Raw genomic sequence first — 23,310 nt, forward strand, 5'->3', positions numbered from 1 at the left:
ACCACTACTCTGCTCCGTCTAGCGGAATTAGTCCTTACTCTTAATAATTTCTCCTTTGGCCCCTCCCACTTCCTCCAAACTAAAGGTGTAGCTATGGGCACCCGTATGGGTCCTAGCTATGCCTGCCTTTTTGTTGGTTTTGTGGAACAATCTATGTTCTGTGCCTATTCTGGTATTTGTCCCCCACTTTTCCTTCGCTACATTGACGACTGCATTGGCGTTGCTTCCTGCACGCATGCAGAGCTCGTTGACTTTATTAACTTTGCATCCAACTTTCACCCTGCCCTCAAGTTTACCTGGTCCATTTCTGACACCTCCCTCCCCTTTCTAGATCTTTCTGTCTGTCTCTGGAGACAGCTTATCCACTGATGTCTACTATAAGCCTACTGACTCTCACAGCTATCTGGATTATTCCTCTTCTCACCCTGTCTCTTGCAAAAACGCCATCCCCTTCTCGCAATTCCTCCGTCTCCGCCGCATCTGCTCTCAGGATGAGGCTTTACATTCTAGGACGAGGGAGATGTCTTCCTTTTTTAAAGAAAGGGGCTTCCCTTCCTCCACTATCAACTCTGCTCTTAAACGCATCTCCCCCATTTCACGTACATTTGCTCTCACTCCATCCTCCCGCCACCCCAATAGGAATAGGGTTCCCCTGGTCCTCACCTACCACCCCACCAGCCTCCGGGTCCAACATATTATTCTCCGTAACTTCCGCCACCTCCAACGGGATCCCACCACTAAACACATCTTTCCCTCCCCCCCTCTCTCTGCTTTCCGCAGGGATCGCTCCCTACGTGACTCCCTTGTCCATTCGTCCCCCCCATCCGTCCCCACTGATCTCTCTCCTGGCACTTATCCGTGTAAGCGGAACAAGTGCTACACATGCCCTTACACTTCCTCCCTTACCACCATTCAGGGCCCCAAACAGTCCTTCCAGGTGAGGCGACACTTCACCTGTGAGTCGGCTGGGTTGATATACTGCGTCCGGTGCTCCCGATGTGGCCTCTTATATATTGGCGAGACCCGACACAGACTGGGAGACCACTTTGCTGAACACCTACACTCTGTCCGCCAGAGAAAGCAGGATCTCCCAGTGGCCACACATTTTAATTCCACATCCCATTCCCATTCTGACATGTCTATCCACAGCCTCCCCTACTGTAAAGATGAAGCCACACTCAGGTGGAGGAACATCACCTTATATTCCGTCTGGGTAGCCTCCAACCTGATAGCATGAACATCGACTTCTCTAACTTCCGCTAATGCCCCACCTCCCCCCGTACCCCATCTGTTACTTATTTTTATACACACATTCTTTCTCTCACTCTCCTTTTTCTCCCTCTGTCCCTCTGAATATACCCCTTGCCCATCCTCTGGGTTCCCCCCCCACCATCTTTCTTCCTGGACCTCCTGTCCCATGATCCTCTCGTATCCCTTTTGCCAATCACCTGTCCAGCTCTTGGCTCCATCCCTCCCCCTCCTGTCTTCTCCTATCATTTTGGATCTCCCCCTCCCCCTCCCCCTCCCACTTTCAAATCTCTTACTCACTCTTCCTTCAGTTAGATCTGACGAAGGGTCTCGGCCTGAAACGTCGATTGCACCTCTTCCTACAGATGCTGCCTGCCCTGCTGCATTCACCAGCAACTTTGATGTGTGTTGCTTAACTTTACAGCATCTGCAGAATTCCTGTTGTTTACATTTTCTCATTCAGCTAGATCAGCTTTGCCCTGGTTTCCTGGTGTTCAAATGGTTAATTTAATATCAGAGAAAGTATACAGTATACAGCCTGAAACTCTCACTCTTTGCAGACATCCACAAAACAAAATACACCAAGGATTGACTGACAGAAACATCAGAATCCCAAAGACGCTCCCTCCCCCTTCCATGCACAAGTATAGACCTCCTCCTCAGCTTCCTCCACTTGCACCAGCAAAAGCACTGATACTGCTCCACACCCCCCCCCCCCGACGCCCACCCACCATGCAAGCAACAGCACGGTTTGCATCGGGTTTTAATCAATTGCCCATTATTTCAAATGCCATCTCTGAGATCTTTCAAGTTGTTCCAAGACACTGATTCCGACTCTGAAACAGCAAGGCAACAGGCCTCAGGACCAACTAGTCTATGCCAACCAGGATGCCCTATCCAAGCTTATCCTATTTGTCTGATTTGAGCCCCAATTTCTCTAAAATTTTCCTATCTATTTACATCCAACTACCATTTAAAAGTTGCTTTTGTACCTGACTCAAGCACTTCCTCTGGCTGCGCATTCCACATGTACATTACAGTAAATGTGGCTGGTCTGGTTCAGTTAGTTAATGGTGACAGCTCCAGGATGTTGATGGAATGAACTGAATGACATCATTGAATCTCAGGGGTAAGTGGATTGATGTGCTCTTGATGGGGGTGGTGATTGTCTGTGAATTATTTCCCACTTCTGAGTCCATGCCTAATTGGACGAAAGTAGGTTCCTAAAACATTCACTCTTTCTTCTTCTCCAGATGTCAAAAAAGAACCATTAATATCATCGACCTAAGACACTCACTTTATTTCTGCCTCCACAAACACAGCCTGACCTTCTGAAGATTTCTGTCCTTCTGGATAAAGCTTCTCACCTCAGTAGTGCTCATCTCCACCTCTGTGGACAATATGCTGTCGCTCTTCTGTTTACTGGTCAACCATTTCTGGAATACATCAACCACCTTCAATGAAATGAGAATGACGCATTAGTCACACCCAGTATTAATGAATTTTATTTCTACACAATAAAATCATTTAATTCTTTGCGCTAATCATAAATTTTGTGCCTTTTTTTCCATTTTCTGGCATTTATCTTTGCAATGGTCCTCTCTTTTTATTTTTGTAATGATTATGCAAGTGTCATAACATGGTATTGAGTGGTGAGAGAAACCTTTATACACTATTATTTTGTAGCATGCTTTAAAGAATTTGTTAATTCCTCCCTAGTAGAATAAAACTATCTTTCAATCACTCTTCAGAGTCCCAAGGCCAAGTAAGAATTACAATTCAAATAGTCTCATTGGCACCTTCAGTGGATCACTCAGACAGAAGGAAATCTCCAAGTTACTCGGTCAGATATGATTAGACCTTCTACATTGCCTCCCATGGAAGTAGTTCATAGAACTAATACTGGGACTGGAAAGTGCCTTGAGGAAGCAGATTGCCCTGGTGTCATGCCAAACCACCAACGTCAAAAGAAGAGGATAAGTGATTATCAAAAGACTAAATGAATGTACAGAGGCAACTTAGGGTCCCAGTACACAACTCTCCATGTTATCATCTTCAAGGATTTCTGAAACTGCATGTCAAGGGCTCCTTGTCCCTCAAAATTCCTTCAGAACATTTCATTCATTGTGTATGTCCTACCCTTACTTGTTCTCATCACTTCATGCTTACCATCATCAAATTCCATCTGCCACTGTTCTGCCCATTTTACTAACTGATCAAGGTTTGGCTGTAGCCTGAGAGTGCTCTCCCGGCTATCCACAACACTAAACTTCTTTTATCAAAGAGGAATGAAATCATGGTCTTTGAAAAAAATTACAGAAGCGGAGAGCTTCTGGATAAGGGGATGAAAGGCTATAAAGGGGGGATGAAAATGAAGATTAGAGGTTACAATCACATCAGCCTGATCAGATTTAAATGGTGATGAAAACCTAACGGACCATGTGCTGACTCCTACTTCAAATTCATAGTTCAGTAAAAGACTCTCTAACCATTCATCACTATGATGATTATATGCGGAGAGTCAGATCGGGAGGGGAAATTCATGGAGTTGTGGAGTCACAGAGCAATACAGTTTGGATAGAGGCCCTTCGACCCAACAAGCTCATGCCAACCATGGTGCCCACCCATTAATTTCAAATTCCTGTGTTACACCATGATACACTGAAGCAGAATTGGTCCATTCGGCCCATTGAGTCTGCTCCTTTCAACTCACAACCCTCAAACCCCCAACCCTCCATGTACATAACCAAATACTTCTTAAATTATACCACTGTATCTGCCTCAACCACTTCTTCTGGCAGCTTATTCCATATACTCACCACCCTCTACGTCTCAGGTCCCTTTTAAATGTTTCCCCTCTCATCCTAAATCTATGTCCCCTAGTTCTGGTCTCCCCAACCCTCTAGAAAAGACATCACCCATCTTATTTATGTTTTTCATACTTTTAAACATTTCTGCAAGGTTGACTCTCTTTCTCCTACGTTCCAAGGAATAGAGACCTAAGTTGGTCAACCTCTCCCTATAACTCAGGCCCTTTAATCCTGGAAACATCTTCAAATATTGTCTCCACTCTTTCCAATTTAACCATGACTTTCTGATAACAGGGTGACGAAAGTATATACAGTATTCCAAGTGCATCCCCACCAACAACTTATGAAACTACAAAATAATGTCCTATCTCCAATGCTCATTGCCCTGACCAATGAAGGCCCATGTGCCAAATGCCTTTCTCACCATCCTGTCCACCTCTGACACTGTTTTCAAACTCATACTCCTGGGTTCCTCTGTTCCTTTACACCCCGAATGCCCAACGATTCACAGTATGTGTCTGTAGGGAAGAGATTCTTACCCGGCGATTGAGAATGCAGTAAATAAGGAAAACGAACAGACCCTGGAGACTGTTGATGATCACGAATAAGTCGGAGAACACTGTAGTGCTCTTATTAACTTGAAATATTCCAAAGATCCATGTGGATCCCAAAACAAACATCCGTGCTGCAGCCTTAATTGTTAGGGATCTGTAGAGATGAAGATAAAAAACACTAGGTGAATGAAAAACACAGGAATAATGAAATTCCTTTTATGTGGGATCTTTCATACCCTCAGGGTTTTCTCAGCAGCCAACAGCATATTCTTGTGTTTATTGGATATATTGATGGGATCCAGGCATCACTGGACAGGATATTGCTTATTGCATCAAAACTGCCCTTGAGAAGGCGATGGTGTGCCACTGCCTAGAAGTGCTGCTTTCCTTCTGGTGCAGGTGCTCCCATGAAATGGTGGGAAAATGAGTCACAGGATTTAGACCCAGTCATGGCAGAGGAGCAGCAATATACAGTGGCATGCAAAAGTTTGGGCACCCCGGTCAAAATTTCTGTTACTGTGAATAGCTAAGCGAGTAAAAGATGAACTGATTTCCAAAAGGCATAAAAGATGACACATTTCTTTAATATTTTAAGCAAGAAAACTTTTTTATTTCCATCTTTTGGAGTTTCGAAATAACAAAAAAGGAAAAGGGCCCGAAGCAAAAGTTCGGGCACCCTGCATGGCAGTACTTAGTAACTGTCATGGTCCAGTCCTTGAAGTCCACATTGCAGTTCACAGACCAGTCCATCGATCCTTATTCCAGGTTTTCCGGTTTTTCCTTGTTCTGTTGGTGCTTTAATTGAGGCACATGATTGTCATTTTGGGCTGGCTACATAAACAGCTTCTGGGTTCAGCTTCAGTGCTGGACTGTTCCCTCTCCTTCCCCTTCCTTCTGAAGCCTCGCCTGCTTCCTTTGCCTGTGTTCTCCCCTGTAACGCCTTCAGGTTCAACCACCAAGGCAAGATCGGGGCCTTGCTGTGTCTAGATAAGGAACTGTCTCTTTGTGTCCTCACCTTTGCTAGGTAGATCTGGCCACTTGCCGCTACCTTGAGTTGGGAAATGTCTCTGTGTCGACGCATTCGCTAGGTAGGTCCGGCCGTTTGCCGCTACCTTGTGCTGAGAATCGTCTCTTGGGAAAAGTTCTATTGAAAAGGTTCAAAGGGCCATCTAAACAAGCCTGATGCATTTTGGAAACAATTCCTGTGGACTGAAGAAGTTAAAATAGAACTTTTTGGCCGAAATGAGCAAAGGTATGTTTGGAGAATAAAGGGTGCAGAATTTCATGAAACGAACACCTCTCCAACTGTTAAGCACGCGCGTGGATCGATCATGCTTCAACTACTGCACAGAGTCTTGTCATCTTCAGAAGTTTTCTGATGACTCCACCATAGTTGGATGCATCAGCAAGGGAGATGAGGCTGAGTACAGGGCTATGGTAGGAAACTTTGTCACATGGTGTGAGCAGAATTATCTGCAGCTTAATGTGAAAAAGACTAAGGAGCTGGTGGTAGACCTGAGGAGAGCTAAGGTACCGGTGACCCCTGTTTCCATCCAGGGGGTCAGTGTGGACATGGTGGAGGATTACAAATACCTGGGGATACGAATTGACAATAAACTGGACTGGTCAAAGAACACTGAGGCTGTCTACAAGAAGGGTCAGAGCCGTCTCTATTTCCTGAGGAGACTGAGGTCCTTTAACATCTGCCGGACAATGCTGAGGATGTTCTCTGAGTCTGTGGTGGCCAGTGCGATCATGTTTGCTGTTGTGTGCTGGGGCAGCAGGCTGAGGGTAGCAGACACCAACAGAATCAACAAACTCATTCGTAAGGCCAGTGATGTTGTGGGGATGGAACTGGACTCTCTGACAGTGGTGTCTGAAAAGAGGATGCTGTCCAAATTGCATGCCATCTTGGACAATGTCTCCCATCCACTACATAATGTAATGGTTGGGCACAGGAGTACATTCAGCCAGAGACTCATTCCACCGAGATTCAACACAGAGCGTCATAGGAAGTCATTCCTGCCTGTGGCCATCAAACTTTACAACTCCTTCCCCTGAGCCACACCCTGAGCCAATAGGCTGGTCCTGGACTTACTTCCTGGCATAATTTACATATTACTATTTAATTATTTATGGTGCAACTGTAATGAAAACCAATTTCCCTGGGATCAATAAAGTATGACTATGACTATGCTTTGGGCTTGTGTTGCAGTCAGTGGCATGGGGAAAATTTCACTGGTAGAAGGAAGAATGAATTCAATTGAATACCAGCAAATTCTTGAAGCAAACATCACACTATCTGTAAAAAAGGCAAAGGTGAAAAAAGGATGGCTTCCAAAATGGGATAATGAACCGAAATACACCTCAAAATCCACAATGGACTACCTCAACAGCTGGAAGCTGAAGGTTTTGCCATGGCCCTCAGGCTCCCTACCTAAACATCATCGAGAATCTGTGGTTAGTCCTCAAGAGAGCAGTGCATGCAAGACGGCCCAAGAATCTCACAGAATTAGAAGCCTTTTGCAAGGAAGAATGGGTGAAAATCCCCCAAACAAGAATTGAAAGACTTTTAGCTGGCTACAGAAAGCATTTACAAGCTGTGATATTTGCCAAAGGGGGTGTTACTAAGTATTGACCATGCAGGGTGCCCAAACATTTGCTTTGGGCCTTTTTCCTTTTTTCTTATTTTGAAACATTAAAAGATGGAAATAAAAGAAGTTTTCTTGCTTGAAATATTGAAGAAATGTGTCATCTTTAACTTTATGCCTTTTGGAAATCAGTTAATCTTTTACTTGCTTAGCTATTCACAGTAACAGAAATTTTGACCAGGCATGCCCAAACTTTTGCGTGCCACTGTATTGCTAATTCAGGATGCTGTGCTACATAAGACACAAAGAAGGTGCAGACGTTTCCTCTTTGAACTTTCCCTGTCATTTGGTAAAATTGTGGTTGGTCTAATCTTGGCTTCCACAATACTTTCCTGCACTCCACAAACCCCTTGGCTCTCAATAACTCCACATCTGCATCACTCTGGGGTAGAGACTCACAATCTTTCAAGTAAAGAAGTCTCTCCCGACTCCATTTTGTAATGTGTCACCCCCTATCTGGAAACTGTTCATTACTCTACGTAATGAACAGCATCCTCTCACACCTTCTCTATCTCCTTCATAATCTTCTATTTTGCAAAGTGGGCCCTTCTCACCCTTCTAAACTACAATGAGTGAAGTTCCATTCTGCTTAAATGTCTCTTGAACATCAACCCAGCCTAGGAATCAGCCTGGTAAACCTTCTCTGCAGTGCACACCAGTCAATTTGTGCACAAACAACAACACAACAATGTGAGATCATCTGGTCATGTTGATGTTGAGTAAGATGGCCTCTTCTTTACATGAAGAACTTAGAAGCCAAACACATGTCTGATGTGTCGGACACTCAGGATAGACCAGCAGGTTATTGCCTTTGGCCTGTGAACATCCCTCAGGGTTGATAGACAGGATTAAATCGACTGGATGATAGGGCCCCTGGCTAATAGAGTTTGGGAAGACAGGGCTAGAGATGCTTTACTTGTGTTTATGGTGACTGATGGATTTGGCTGTGTTACTGCCAAGCACCCCTGGCTCCATAGACAAGAATGGATCCTGAGGGTGAGTGGGAAGAAGCCTTCAGGGCTGCTCAGAATCACTTCATCTGTCTATGCAGATCTATATTGCAGAAGGAGTACTTCTGTCATAAAGTCCAAATGGCTTCTGAAAACCCAATGGCTCCTCCTTCTCTATCTTATTTATTATTAGATTGACAACAGGAAACATGAGTTTCCCTTTGTGATACAATGTTGGCTCTGCTTGGTCATGCTCAGGTTATTGAAGTACCTCCTGAATGAGACCTTAATGCTGTGTCCCATCTTTTGGTGATACCATCAACCTTCCATTGTCTGTGTGCCCATTCCCGGTCATTGGGTTTGAGGGTAAGTGGCAGCAACCATGTCAGTCCTGACACTGTGCTTACATGGCATGTACACAGGTACATTTCCACCAACAATCTCCGGCCAATGACCTGACTAGCACCCCACTTCCAGTGCCACCATCAGCAGAGATCAGCACCATGGACAGAGACCCTTCCTGGGAACCTGCTAATTCTCATCCCACTCACTCACCAGAGATCAATTGTAAAACAATATACTAATATAATGACAGAGTTGATTTGCTGTTACAAAACAAGAAATATCATGATATACACTCAGTGGTCACTTCATTACACACATCTGTAACCTGCTCATTAATGCAAATATATAATTAGCCAATCATGTGGCAGTAATTCAATACATAAAAGCATGCAGGCATGGTCAAGAGTTTCAGTTGTTTATCAGAATGGGGAAGAAGCGTGATCTGAGTGACTTTGAATGTGAAATAATTGTTGGTGCCCTGATGGGATGGCTTGTGTATCTCGGAAACTGCTGATACCCTGGGATTTTCATGTAGAACAGTATTTAGATAAGTGTATCTCAACCAATGTTCTGTGAGCGGTCGCTAGGCACTGTGCTAGAGATCATGATTAAAAAACTAAACATCGTTTTTTGAACTTCGCGCAATGCTCACAGTGGTGAGCAGTGACCAAGCAGCCCCGCTAACAATCTCGTTTGAGGTCTCTTCGCCCAGTATGGCATTGCGGATTCGGACCGTGTTTGAGTCCATTCTCAGGTTTTAACGCCATATAGGGGAGGCCGTTGATAAAAGGTGAGTGCTGTGTTGCTCGGAGGGGAGAATGGTCGGCTGACGGTGAGCGCTGTACTGCGCGGAGGGGAGGATGGTAGGCTTATAATTGGTGAGCGCTGTATTGCACAGAGGAGAGGATGGCAGGCTTATAATTGGTGAGCACTGTACTGCACGGGTGGGAGGATGGTAAGGTGATAAGGAACGTGAAGCATGTTGTCCAAATATCGAACAAACTCGCCCAACTTGGGCGGTGACGTCAGCCTCTCTGTCCCAAATTACCTCCCCCAACTTCCCCTTATACACCGCCGACTGACTTATGGGAGCGAACAAAGTCTTCAGGTGTGGTCTAACATTGGAGGGAAATTGTGCCGACTTTTGGAGAGGAGGCGTGAGATGGAACAGAACTCTAGGCCTTGGCCTACGGCTATTTCTGATAAGGCTAATGATGAAGAATTACAATCTTCTGATCATTTCACTGCACTAGTGCAACAACGGACACAAAAAGTCTGTCTTTTTTAACAAAACAATTCGAGTCTATATAAACAACAAATACACTAAGTACAAACAAAGTATTTACAAAACAGTGAATACATTCAAAGTAAAATATGATTATTACTGTCTATAAAACAGTCAATTCCCTGGCTCTCGGAAATCTCCCAATGTACCATTGTAGTCGCATGCTCCTTCTCAAAGGTCAGCCGGGCACGAACATGTCCTCGGAAGAGGAGCAGGCAGTTGGCACTGGCAGAGTTTTCGGGTTTCTGCCACCTAGACCCGTGATGGCCATCTTGGCTAGGCTCAGGAGTAAGCCCACCAATATATCCCCCTTGCGACCCGCCCCCTCCCATACCGGGTGCCCTTATACAAGGAACGCAGGGCTGAATTGCAACCAGAACCTGAGCAGAAGACCCTTCAGATAATTAAACAGGGGCTACAGCCTCTCAGACTTCATATAAGCCTGTTACACTGACTCCTCTCGGCCACAGAATAGACAGGAGGATGGGGTATCAGAGAACCTGCTTAAAGATCTGTTGTACAGTACCGCAACACCTACCACTCCCCGGTCCCCAATGTACAGTGGAAGGACTCCTGTGTAAAGAGGTTTCCACTGAGGACTTCTTTCGCTGCCAGATCGTAAAACAGTTCGCCAAGGTGAGTCCAGTTGGCAGACAAAGGCGAGGAAGTGAAAGGTGTGTAGGAGCAGCACATAGAAGAAATGCTTTGGAGAGTGGCGGAAGAACACAGTGGACATCCCTGCAAGATGGTTCTCATTGTGTGGGACCCTCTCCAGTGTAGTATCCCGAGGCCTGGGTCCTACGAGGGCTTCCAGCCTATCGGGTGGTGATGCAGCCAAAACCCTTTTGACACTCACTGTGATAGGATCGGGACCAGTCCCCCTAGCAGCCAGGGCACTCTCCTCCACCAGTGCAGGAACACCCTGTCTAGATGAGATGAGACGCCATTCTCAACAGCTCTCGGTAAAAGTGAGGCAGTTCCCTCAAAGTGACAGGGCTGATGCTGCCCACTGGAAGCCATGTGTCCTCCTGCAGGCAGTGTCCCCGGCAGAGGAAGTGTGCTGTCTGGAGGATGGTCGCTATACAGGGATCTCTGCAGGGTCCGGATGTGGAGAGCTGCCAGCTGGGGTGTGCCCACGCACCAGTGACCGACCACCCTCGGTGCTCGGGACTTCAGCAGAGCCACAATGCCCAGAAGTCGTCCACCAGCCTCTACTGGGTCCTGGAGGCAAAAGTAATGGGGGGTCGAAAGTGATCAATGGGTTTTACATGGACTGGTGATCCACGTTGTCCTATTCCATTGTGCCTAGTTTGTAGCAAATAACTTATAAATATAGCAATGGTTCCAGCAAAATTGAAAATATACTTAACTACAAATCACAGCCACATGACATGTAAAGTGCTGATTATTTTGAACGACTATTGGAATCTCAAAATAAACAGATTAAAGCTTTTGAAAATAAATTCACAGTTAGTAAAAGGATTCAAGAAGCAAATTATTTAGTAGCATTTAGACCAGTGCACTTAAGAATATTCAAAAAAACTTTGTGAAGACCTAGACAAAGAGCACAACACATAAATCCCCGTTTCATACAGAAATCCAGTAGCTTATCGGAGGAAGAGTTCTCAACAAGGTGCTTGAGCTGAAGGGTGAATTGCAAGAGTACTTTCAAGAAAATAGTAGGCTAGATTTTCCTAAGTGCTTTGAAGATGAAGAATGGTTGCAGAAACTAGCCTACGTAACATACATTTTTCATCATATGAACAAGTTGAATAAGGCTCTGGAGAAAATATTTTAACTTCAAGGGACAAGAATTTTGGATTTAAAAGGTAACCAACTTTGGAAAAATCATGCTGCAAAAGGAAATCTTGAAATATTTCTACTGTTGCTTGGGCTTGAGAGTGAGGAAGGATCAGAAAGTCTCAAGTCTTATTGAAAATGACCTGGAAGAACTGCAGAACAAAATTGAAGACTATTTTTCCCTCCTTTCAACACGTGAATGACTGGGGTAGGATCCCTTCTCTGAATCTTCTGCTCAGCCTTAGAACTTGACTTTGAGAGAAGAGGAAGAACTTTGTGAGATGCAGTCTGATTTTGCACTCACGATGAGATTCACTGACCTGTCCTTGGACAACTTTTGGATTTCTGTGAAAAAAAGAGTATCCTGCCATTCATAGGAAAGCAATGAACATTTTGCTGCAGTTTCAACTTCTTACATGTGTGAGCAAGCTTTTTCTTGTTTAACAAGCATCAAGAGCAAGGATAGAAATCGTCTCATTTCATTTGAAGGTGAAATCCCTGTGTACTGATCTCAAGTTTGACCCAGCATTGAGAAATTTATTATGTTCGCCTTATGAGTTTGTAAAATTTGTGAAGGAAATAAAGAGTAATTTTAAGAATGGTAAGCTAAGCTTAACTATCTGTTTACTTCAAAAAAGGCAGGCTAAAACTTCATTCTCTGCTCAAAAGAACATTGACAATACTGATCATGATAATGTAATGGGAGCTCCAGATGTAATAATTTATATGCAAGCATTCCTAGAGACCTGAAAATTATTTCAAAGGTTCCTCGAGTACAAAAACGTTGAGAAAGGCTGATCTAGAGTTTACAGAGAATGGAAAAAACCACAGATAAATGTAGTTCTGAGGGCAAAAACATCTTGTTAATGAGAGGTCAGAGGAGAATGGCCTGACTGGTTCAAGCTGAAAGAAAGGTAACAGTAACTCAAATTACCACACATTACAACAGTGGTGTTCAGAAAAGGTTCTTTGAACACACATCAAACCTTGAAGCAGATGGGCTACAGCAGCAGAAGGTGTTGGTGTATCTAACAGATATGCCTAATAAAGTGACCATCAGTATGTCAGTGATAATGAAGTCTTTCAGTGAAAACAAACATGATTCTGATTCTGAAAGGTGAGGTATGTGCAAGGAGATGTTGGCGTCCCCTCCCTCTAATTATCTAAAGAGGATGCAAGTGCATATATTTGCTTTGTAACACCAAGGATGCCTCAGACATTTGGGCCCTAGCCACATGGGTCATGTGCTGTTGGCTCTCAGTAGGAGTGTCTCTGTGTTTTGCCAGGTCATGAACAACAGCAGCTTCCATGCCAGGACTCTGCCCCATGTCAGGGTCCCGAGAGGCCAGGCTAGTGATGGACACATAGTGGAACATAGAACAGAGAACACGGCACAGTACAGACCCTACAGCCCATGATGTTGTGCTAAACTTTTAACTTACTCCAAGATTAAGCTAATCCTTCCCTCCCCCATAGGGCTTCATTCTTCTTTCATCCATGTGTCTATCTAAGAGTTTTTCAAATGCCCCTTATGTACCCCCCTCTACCACCACCCCTGGTAGTGTGCTCCACACTCCCTCCACTCCCTGTGTGAACAACTTACCTCCAAGATCGCACCCCACCCCCACCATTACTTTTCCTCCAATCACATTAAATTATGCAATCTTGTATTAGCCATTGTTGCTCTGGGAGAAAGATGCTGGCTGTCCACTGTATGCCTCATATCATCTTATATACATCCATCAAGTCACTTACTTGGTTTCCTTCAGCTTCGACACCTCCTTGTTGCGCGAGTTGAAATGGCGTCTCAGTAAGTAGAGAGTCAAACATAAAAGGACTGTATTGACCTGGAGAGAGAGAAAGAGAGAGTGCGAGAGAAAGAGAGATTGCAAGAAAGAAAGTGTGTGAGTGTGTGAGTGAGTGAGTGTGCCTGTGTGAATGAGTGTGTGTGTGTGAGAGAGAGAGAGTGAGAGAGAGAGAGACAGAAGGAATGATAGAGGGAAGAGTAAAAGAGGGTGAGAGAGAGGAAGAGTGAGTTTCAATGAGAAAGGCAGAATGGATCCTCCAAATCCCACAGTGAATTCACCCCTCTCATTTTCTATTCTCTCTCACTGCCACTCACACTTACTCCTCAATATTTGTTGGCTTTGCCCATGACAATCTCTCTTGATTTATCTAAAATTCTGCTTGTCCCCCTTGTCTCCCCCTCAAACTCTCCACTCATACATTTTGGAAAACCAACATTCTTCCAGTTGTGACTCAGGGGATGCAATTTTCCACAGGATCTGGATGCATTGGGATTAACTGGGAAACCAAGGAGAGGAATTAACTGGGAATTGTTCACCATTCACCACTATGCTGAGTCAGTGGGATCTGTCAGCTGGGAATTCCAGCTCAGAAGATTGGGAAGCAGGCCCCCAGTTTCTCTGCTTCTTTCCTCCATCCTGCCCTGAATCAAAGACCCGGTGCCCCTCAACCTGCCTATTCCTCCTTGCTGCTCCTTTTAATTATGCAGGCGGACACAACCAAACCCAAACCTAGGTCCACCCTACTCAGTGATAAATTATAGGATGATGAAGATGGTGGAAAGAGATACCATACTGAAACAACAGGAACTTGCTTTTTGATCAAAATCTTTCATGAACTCCAAAGTGTGAAGCATTTTACAAACTGTCCCAACACTTGGGGTAAAGTGGTACCTAATCTGCAAATGTGCCAATGTCTCAAAGGGATGAAAGCAACCATAAGGATTCCATTATCACTGGGCCCAGTGCACACACAACTCAGAGAGGGTCTGGGGAATGATGGAGGAAACTACTCAGGATGTGCAGGCTGGGTGCATCCTTTGCATTGGTCAGTGGCTGGGGTTCAGGATAACACAGGGTTGGGGTTGATGTGGGCAGTGGCTCAGGGTTCGGAGTGAAAGCAACAGATCAGAGGTCAAAGGCCAGCTCCTAGGTCAGAGGTGCAATTGAGACACACACTTGAGGGGCAGGTTCACTGATATTTCTTCAGTTATCAAATGTGCTGACCACACTGAGTGTCAGACACATTAACATTGAGAGGACACCGATGCTTCTCACAGTCCATGAGTGATTCGTAAGGGGTTGTTACACTGGACACAGCCCCTCAGCAGAGGCACCACCCCTGACTGTGATCCTTCCCCGCTGAGCTTTTGGAGAACCCCGGTCTGGAACGGTTGCCGTGCAGAGAGAAACAGGAAGCTTACCAGAATCACGAAACAGACCAGGCCTTGGAAACTCCAGTTAAACCCCGACTCGTGCTTCAGCCAACAGCTGCGAGGATGGAAGAGTTTCGTCACTGGGTGGCAGTCGGTTTGTGAAATACATTGAGAACATCAGCGGATTGACAGTGCAGGAAAGCGGCAGCCAATCTCTGATTGGCAAAATCCCAAACAATAACAGTGCGCTGATGACCAATCAATGCCATTGGTTAAGGGATGTTGGCCTGAATGTGGGGAAAAATGGCCTGCGCTCTCCTTTGATATAGTTTTCTGGGATAAGTTCTGTAAGTCTGAAACTACAGACAGGACTTGGCTCTGATTTCTCCTCTAATGACAGCACCAGTGACAATGTGACTCCTCCTCAGCTCTGCATTGGAATTCAACCTCCATCCAGAGTTGGGCATCTGCTGTAAAACTGTGAGGGCAGAGTCACTTGAGAAGGACGGGGAGGGGCGTCACCCCATCTCCCTCCCTGCCCCACATGCAGAAACTGGGGTTGATAGTGACCAAGTCTCACAGCATCAGGCATTTGGTGTTTCAACAGAAGCCTTGTTTGCCTCTCTCACTGTGGTCAATCCCAGAAGAAGATGAGGGGATTAGCCGACTAGCTCTGCAATGTTCTGTGATGCTGGGATCTCAGCCAGACTCAATTCTGCAGGTCCCTGGGTGGAGATCAGTAGGATATCAGGTCATTGCAAACTCTCCCCTTTGATCACAGGTCAACAGGCTGCCGAAGTGGGTGATGGATCAGGGTGTAAAGAGCTGTGGACCACAACTAGGGAAATGGGTTCCAGTCATGGTTGATTGGTAGACTTCTGTTGCCCCTATGCCTTCTGAGGATTCTCCTCTGGCCCTTGGCCAATCTCACACTTCTCAGTGGTACAGCAGCTGAGATCAGTTGGGACAGGATCTGTCAGCAGGTGAACTCAAACCCTTTCCAGTACCCGGGAGCAACTCAGACAATACCCACAATAACCCTCGCAAGTCTTTTCCTTTTCACAAGTTTCACCACAGCTTCCCACACCTCTCCATGCAGTCTCCACCTGGAGAATATTTAATACAATATTATCAAGGTTTCAGATGAAGGATATCGGGTGAATTTTATGCTTTGCTCTCAGAGCTGGTACAGGACTCAGATCACGTCCTGCGTTAGGGCAGTGGTGCAGCCAATTGCGCCGCTGCCTCCAGGGACCCGGGTCAATCCTGACCTTGGTTGTTGTCCAAGTGGAGTTTGCATGTTGTCTCCATCACCGTGTCAGGATTTCCCTTAGAGCTCCGGTTTGATCCCACATCCCAACGGTGTGTTATTGACAGTAAATTACCCCTTGCTGTGGGTGGGTGGGGAAGCATCAAAGGGAAGTTGATGGCCATGTGTGGGAGGATAAGATGCAGGGGTAGAGGGAGATAAGGACAGGGGCAATGGGACTGATGGGCTAAGTCCGCAGGAAGCTAGCATGGACCTGATGGACCAAGTGGCCTCTTTCTGCGTCACAGTCAGTTGTATCACTCTATCACATTTCCTTATCATTTAATACTCACGTGGTTTCTGTTCCATAGCCTCCGGGGTATATTGCCGCTGAGATAATGACTATCACAGCAGGAACACCATAAGCAGAAACGTACAGGTATCTTCGTTCGATGATATGTGTGCGAGTGAAATTGGTGACTGTCAGGTTTCTGGACATGATGAAAAGCTGCAAACTGTCCAGGAACATCCAGACGAAGACGGCAAGGAAGAGGTAATGCAGACACCCGGCAATCAGGGCGCACATAACCTAAAGAAAGAGGCAACACAGTGGATAGTGGGCAGCTCGGGGCAAAAGCAGAGGGGGGTCAGAGACAGGGATGCAGGCAGGAACATGCAGAGACGGGTCAGAGACACACAGACGGTTACACACGTGGAAAGAAACAGAGAGAGATAACTACAATTAAAGACATTCACATGGATACAGAGAAAAACACAGAGTCAGAAACAGACTGACATTGGAACTGGAACACAGAGAGAAACACAACTTTTTCCAGCTCCCCTCTTACCTTTTCTCTTCTCCTGCCCATCACTTCACCCTGGTTCCCATCCTTCCCTTTCTCCCCTGCTCCATGTTCCCGTCCGATAGATTCCTCTTTCTTCAGCCCTTTAACTTCTTTACCTCTCACATCCTGGCTGCTGTATTCATACACCTCTCCCACCCACACTCCTTACCCCTCACCTCATCTCACCTATCACCTTCCAGCTGCTGTATTCATACACCTCCCCCTCCCACACTCCTTCCCCCTCACCTCATCTCACCTATCACCTCCCGGCTGCTGTATTCAACCCCCCGCCCACCCACACTCCTTCCCCCTCACCTCATCTCACCCATCACCTGTCAGCTTGTATTCCTTCCCCTCTCTTCGCCCTCTGATTCTGACTTCTGCCACCTTCCTGTCCAATACTGATGAAGGGTCTCAGCCTGAAATCTCAACTGTTTATTCCCCTTCATAGATGCTGGCTGACCCACTGAGTTTCTCCAGCGTTTTGTGTGTGTAACTCGGAGACACTAACACAGAGACTCTTGACATAAATCAGTACACAACCACCTGTACACAGTGGAAGAGATAATCTGCAAACAGAAAGAACACGGTGGTGATAAACACCAAAGATTGATTAATGAGTAGTAATTTAGTGATAAAATTAGAATAATGCACAAAGGAGATGGAGGAACTCCAAGGGTCAGTGGGTATCTATGAAGGGACACAGACATTAGACGTTTCCCATTGCCTGACCTCCTCTGTTCCTCCAGCTCCTTTGTGATTTGCTCCAGATTTCCAGTGTTTACAAACTCTTGTGAGTCCATAAACTGAGAACAACTTTGGTACCTTTTACAAAATAACTTGTTGTAGCTCCAGATCTGCAAAGTGTGCTGATGTCACTCATTCTCCAGTGACCGGGAAACTCAGTGACGGGTAATCCACTGCACCCCAGGGTGAATGTGAATGAGGAGGTTTGGAGTGTCCCGTGAGGTCACTGGGCAGGAGGGCAGAGGGAGGGAAAGGGCAACGTTTTGTGGTGACAAGACCATGGGGTAGGGGTGAGTCTCCAATGCTCGGAGGCTTTGCCTACCATTGCAATGAGGATCTGATTAAAGGGATGGCACGCTGGTCACGATGAGCAAACGGAAGGAGAGGACACCAGAGGAGAGTGGTGGGAGGGCAGGGGCTGAGATCCCACTACACCCACATTAAGTCTGGCTTTGCTGCAGAATTTGACCAACTGCACATTCAGAAACTCTATGAGAATTAGAGTTTGGTTTTGGTAATTTGGTTTTCTTACCAGCTGTTTAATCCGCATTCCGATCAGAAAGACGAACTGTGCCAGGAAGAGGGTGATACTCAGGTGCTTGTGAAGATTGGTGTTAGCATTCTGGATGGATTTGCAGTTGACAAATATGGCGATGGAGGCGGCGAGGCAGAGCAGGGAGATGATGAGGCCGATGTAGGTGATCACCTCCAAGTGCCTGTCGTCAGTCTGCAAGCACAAAGTGGAGAACCACGTTCAGGAATAGGCTGTGATAGAGTCTCCAGGGACAGAGTTACTGTGATAGAGTGTCTAGGGACAGAGTTACTGTGATAGAATCTCCAGGGTCAGCATTAGACAGAGTTACTGTGATGGAGTCACCAGGGACAGTATTAGACACAGTTACTGTGATAGAGTCTCCAGGGACAGCATTAGACAGAGTTACTGTGATAGAGTCTCCAGGGACAGCATTAAACAGAGTTACTGTGATAGAGTCTCCAGGGACAGCATTAGACAGAGTTACTGTGATAGAGTCTCCAGGGACAGCATTAGACAGAGTTACCGTGATAGAGTGTCCAGGGACAGCATTAGACAGAGTTACTGTGATAGAGTCTCCAGGGACAGAGTTACTGTGATAGAGTCTCCAGGGATAGAGTTACTGTGATAGAGTGTCCAGGGACAGAGTTACTGTGATAGAGTCTCCAGGGACAGAGTTACTGTGATAGAGTCTCCAGGTACAGCATTAGACAAAGTTACTGTGATAGGAGCTGGTGGTGGACCTGAGGAGAGCTAAGGTACCGGTGACCCCTGTTTCCATCCAGGGGGTCAGTGTGGACATGGTGGAGGATTACAAATACCTGGGGATACGAATTGACAATAAACTGGACTGGTCAAAGAACACTGAGGCTGTCTACAAGAAGGGTCAGAGCCGTCTCTATTTCCTGACGAGACTGAGGTCCTTTAACATCTGCCGGATGATGCTGAGGATGTTCTACGAGTCTGTGGTGGCCAGTGCGATCATGTTTGCTGTTGTGTGCTGGGGCAGCAGGCTGAGGGTAGCAGACACCAACAGAATCAACAAACTCATTCGTAAGGCCAGTGATGTTGTGGGGATGGAACTGGACTCTCTGACAGTGGTGTCTGAAAAGAGGATGCTGTCCAAGTTGCATGCCATCTTGGACAATGTCTCCCATCCACTACATAATGTAATGGTTGGGCACAGGAGTACATTCAGCCAGAGACTCATTCCACCGAGATTCAACACAGAGCGTCATAGGAAGTCATTCCTGCCTGTGGCCATCAAACTTTACAACTCCTTCCCCTGAGCCACACCCTGAGCCAATAGGCTGGTCCTGGACTTACTTCCTGGCATAATTTACATATTACTATTTAATTATTTATGGTTTTATTACTATTTAATTATTTATGGTGCAACTGTAACGAAAACCAATTTCCCCCGGGATCAATAAAGTATGATTATGACTATGACTAGATTCTCCAGGGACAGCATTAGACAGAGTTACTGCAAGTTTACACTCATGGGATGTCCAGCCCCTACAGTCCTGTGTGGGTGATTCTGTTCCACACATGGGTCCTCCCTCTCCTCTTTATCCAACCCATCAATACACCCCTCCACCACTTATCAGTAGTTCCTTCACTATAGATTACTAGATCCTGACAGTTTGGGATCTCTGATTCTGACCCCTTACTCTCTAAACTTAAAACAAGATTGGATTTATTTGTCACATGTAGATCGAGACATCAAAACATGTTGTGAAATGCATCATTTTATGTTGATAACCAACCCAGACCGAGGATCATGCTGGGAGCAGCCGATAAATGCTGCCACACTTCCAGCACTAATATAGCATGTCCACAACTCACTAACCCGAACCCAAACCGTACGTCATCAGAATGTGGGAGGTAATCAGGGCACCTGGAGGAAACTCACGCGGTCACGGGGAGAAAGTACAAACTCCTTTCAGGCAGTGGTGGGAATCAAACCACAACTGGTGATCACTGGTGGTACAAAGCGATTGTACTCACCACTATGCTACCATACTGTCCACATCTAATACCGTACTGTATCCTTGGCACAACTAATAAAAGTAGGATTGATACAGTGCCACCCATAACTAATACTGTACCATAACCTTGGCACAACTAATAAAGGTCGGAGCAATAATTGATCTGTTGGAGGAAATCAGTGGGTTGAGCAGTGTCTGTGGCCCCCTGCCCCGTGTATCTGTAATAAGGGTAGGAATTACAGAATGGATGGTGAGGACCTGGTGTGTGGAGGAACAGTGTGTACAGATCAATGTATTCCTTAAGGTGGAAATAAAGGTTGCTAAGGTAGTAAAGAAGACATCGGTCATTTCCCTGCATTAGTCAGGGAATAAAATATAAGTACAGTAGAGGCAGGAAATGCAAAACATTAAGCAACGTTGTTTAGACCACAGCTGGAGTACTGCTGAATGAGCTGCTGACTTGTTCTCTGAAACTGTGGCTACATAATTTCCTGAGAAATGGTGACAGAGGGACTCCTTCTGTTACAAGCCTCCTGCCAACATTTGGCGGTTTCCTGTCTCCCTCTGCACTATGGGAAGTTGTCATGAAAAATATCAGTGGAGAGGGTGAAGAGGTGATTCACAAAGCCCTAGCACACCCAACTCATCCTCATAAGACATGCTTTCCAATCTGGTACATCCCCTCTGAAGCCTCTCTAAATCTTCCACATAATTCCTATAGTGAGGCAAACAGAACTGAACACAGTGCTCTGACAGCGATCTGACCCACAGTTATATTGAGTTGGAATATTCCTTTGTGGTTCTTGAACTCAACCTCCGCCAAGCCCATCCGACTCAGGAAGGCCAACACACCATATGCTTTCTGAACCACCTTTTGACTTGCATGGTATCATTGTTTTGTTTTTCTTGGAGCAGAGGATGCTGACGGAGCACAGAACGAATAGATACTGGGAAAATTTACACCATAGCCGAAGTGTTAAAATGCAGACAGTAGAGGTTGAGTGCAAGGGGTATGGGTTTCGAAGGGATTTGTGGAAGGATTGTTTTCACCCATTGGGAACACATGAGGGGGTGGCAGAGGCAGGTGCATCACCACATTTCAGCGACATCTAGAGGAGGATTTGTATCACCAATATATAGAAAGCTACAGAACAAATTTTAATGTAGATGACCTTTAATGGTCAGCATGGAGAATGTGGGCTGAAGGGTCTGTTTCTGTGTTTGTGTCTCTTTCAATCTGACTCTCTTCATTCCCCCCTTTTTATCTGACTACGGATTTTTCTATTGAATGATCTCTTACCTCAATCTTAACTGGAGCCATTAAAATAGCAAAGCTTGTCAGATGGTTACACTGGCAGGTTACATGGGTCTGATTGGAATCGATCCGTTCACAACCATCAGATTTCCAGACACTGTTCCTTTTGGTATTACTCCAATAGACACATTCTGGCTCTTCACCGACGTCCTTTTCCTGTTTCCAGGTAAGGATAAATTATTTTAACCATTATTGAAAACATTCTAATAACAAGTTAAGTATTTACAAATCCCAAAGTAGTACAAAGGCAGAAATTGTTAGGTATGCCCTAATCCCATAGATACAGCAAACAGAATTATCTCCTGTAGGTGGGAAACAAGTCACAGAATTGCACTTAACACAAAAGAGGGAATATCATTCTAACCAATCCCATGACACTGTTCCATCAAACAGCCCCAGGGCAGGAGACACTGGATGGAAACAGAGCGAAGCTCTATCTACATTGTCCCAAGACATTAACCTGCAGAGGGGGAGACAATGTAAATGGAAAATGGAACTCCCAGAATATCTCATCAAACTTTTCAAGTGCAGGTAATAAAATTAGAAAAGATTACCTTTATTTGCCACATTAACATCAAACCTTTGAAACCTACAGTGAAATGTATCATATGCATCAAAGACCAACACAGTGTTTGATGAAACCCTTGTGGTCACGAAGAGAAAGTACAAACTCCTCACAGACACTGGCAGGTCTTATTGCTGGCACTGTAAAGCATTATGTCAACCGCTCTGCTACTGTGCAAACTCGATGGCTGAATGGGTAATTACAGTAATGCAGTAATGGGTATTTTCCTTTCAGTGAAATGGTGGTTGTACTTTGTAACCAGTTACTCAATGACCTGAGAAATGACAGCAAGGGACTCCTCCTCCTCTGTGTCTCACCACCAGTCTCTAAACAATCCCCCGTCTCTCTCAGATGAGGGATCTCCACTTCCTCTATCAGGCCCCACTGTACTGTCCCTGAGTAATGGTGACTGGAAAGGCCATCATAAACTGACCTGAAATGGCCCAAACCCAGTTTCCATGGAAATGTTATACCTAAACCCAGGATCAGCACCTGTTCAACCTCCCATTTTGCATTTTAGCAGAGAGTTCCTTTTCAATTGGGGAACATCACAGGTTGTATCTACAAACCTGGTTGAGTTGCAGAGTCAAATTGAACTTTTCCTTCAGATTAGATCTGACGGCTTTGTTGCTGATGGTGGCAGCTATCACCTTGGAGTTTAATGAGACATTGTTCTGAGATGGACGTCCGTCTTCAATCACTTGGTTCAGCAGGGATTCCAAGTCTTTGAATACAATAAAGGAAACAGCCTGAAACTCTGTGGAGATAATAGATCAGCCTTTGGTGAATGTGGAGAAACATCACTGAAACACACCAGCAACTGGATATAAAGGCAGGTCAACACAAAACACACCCATTACAGTAGCGCTTTATAAGTCTTTGAGTATTAAAATCAGCCCTCGATGGGGATGGACAAGGAGATCATCATGTGGGCTGCTTTATCGTGGATGGTGTTAAGTTAATTTGTGTTGCTTAAGCTATACTCTCTTCTAGGTAAGTGAAAATCTATCGCATTCCTGACCTGTGTCTTGTGGATGGTTCAAAATCTGGAGATCCACAGAAAATGGTGCGTTTCTGGGAACGGAGATTAGACCATACAACAAAGCTGCAGAATTAGGCCAATCAATTTGTTGTTTTGGGCCATTAGTACATTGCGACACATAATCATAATAATAATAATAATAATAATGGCCGGCTGGTGGCACAGAGAGATCAGCGCCAGACTCCGGAGCGAAGGTTCCC

At 45.4% G+C, this 23,310-nt stretch overlaps 1 protein-coding gene across 1 annotated transcript in view; it reads right to left on the reverse strand.

Annotated features, from left to right (window-relative positions):
• LOC140191227 (uncharacterized) overlaps positions 1 to 23,310 on the reverse strand; it is a 129,005-nt gene that overhangs the window by 2,744 nt on the left and 102,951 nt on the right. The window contains exons 24-31 of the mRNA XM_072248416.1: positions 22,638 to 22,792; positions 21,489 to 21,659; positions 18,198 to 18,392; positions 16,427 to 16,662; positions 14,873 to 14,939; positions 13,399 to 13,490; positions 4,598 to 4,766; positions 2,616 to 2,702 (exon numbers count right to left, since the gene is read on the reverse strand). Coding sequence (XP_072104517.1) covers positions 2,616 to 2,702; positions 4,598 to 4,766; positions 13,399 to 13,490; positions 14,873 to 14,939; positions 16,427 to 16,662; positions 18,198 to 18,392; positions 21,489 to 21,659; positions 22,638 to 22,792 — 1,172 coding nt within the window. The remainder of the gene's footprint in view (positions 1 to 2,615; positions 2,703 to 4,597; positions 4,767 to 13,398; positions 13,491 to 14,872; positions 14,940 to 16,426; positions 16,663 to 18,197; positions 18,393 to 21,488; positions 21,660 to 22,637; positions 22,793 to 23,310) is intronic.

This window comes from Mobula birostris, chromosome 32 (assembly GCF_030028105.1).
Source record: "Mobula birostris isolate sMobBir1 chromosome 32, sMobBir1.hap1, whole genome shotgun sequence".
NCBI lineage: Eukaryota > Metazoa > Chordata > Chondrichthyes > Myliobatiformes > Myliobatidae > Mobula > Mobula birostris.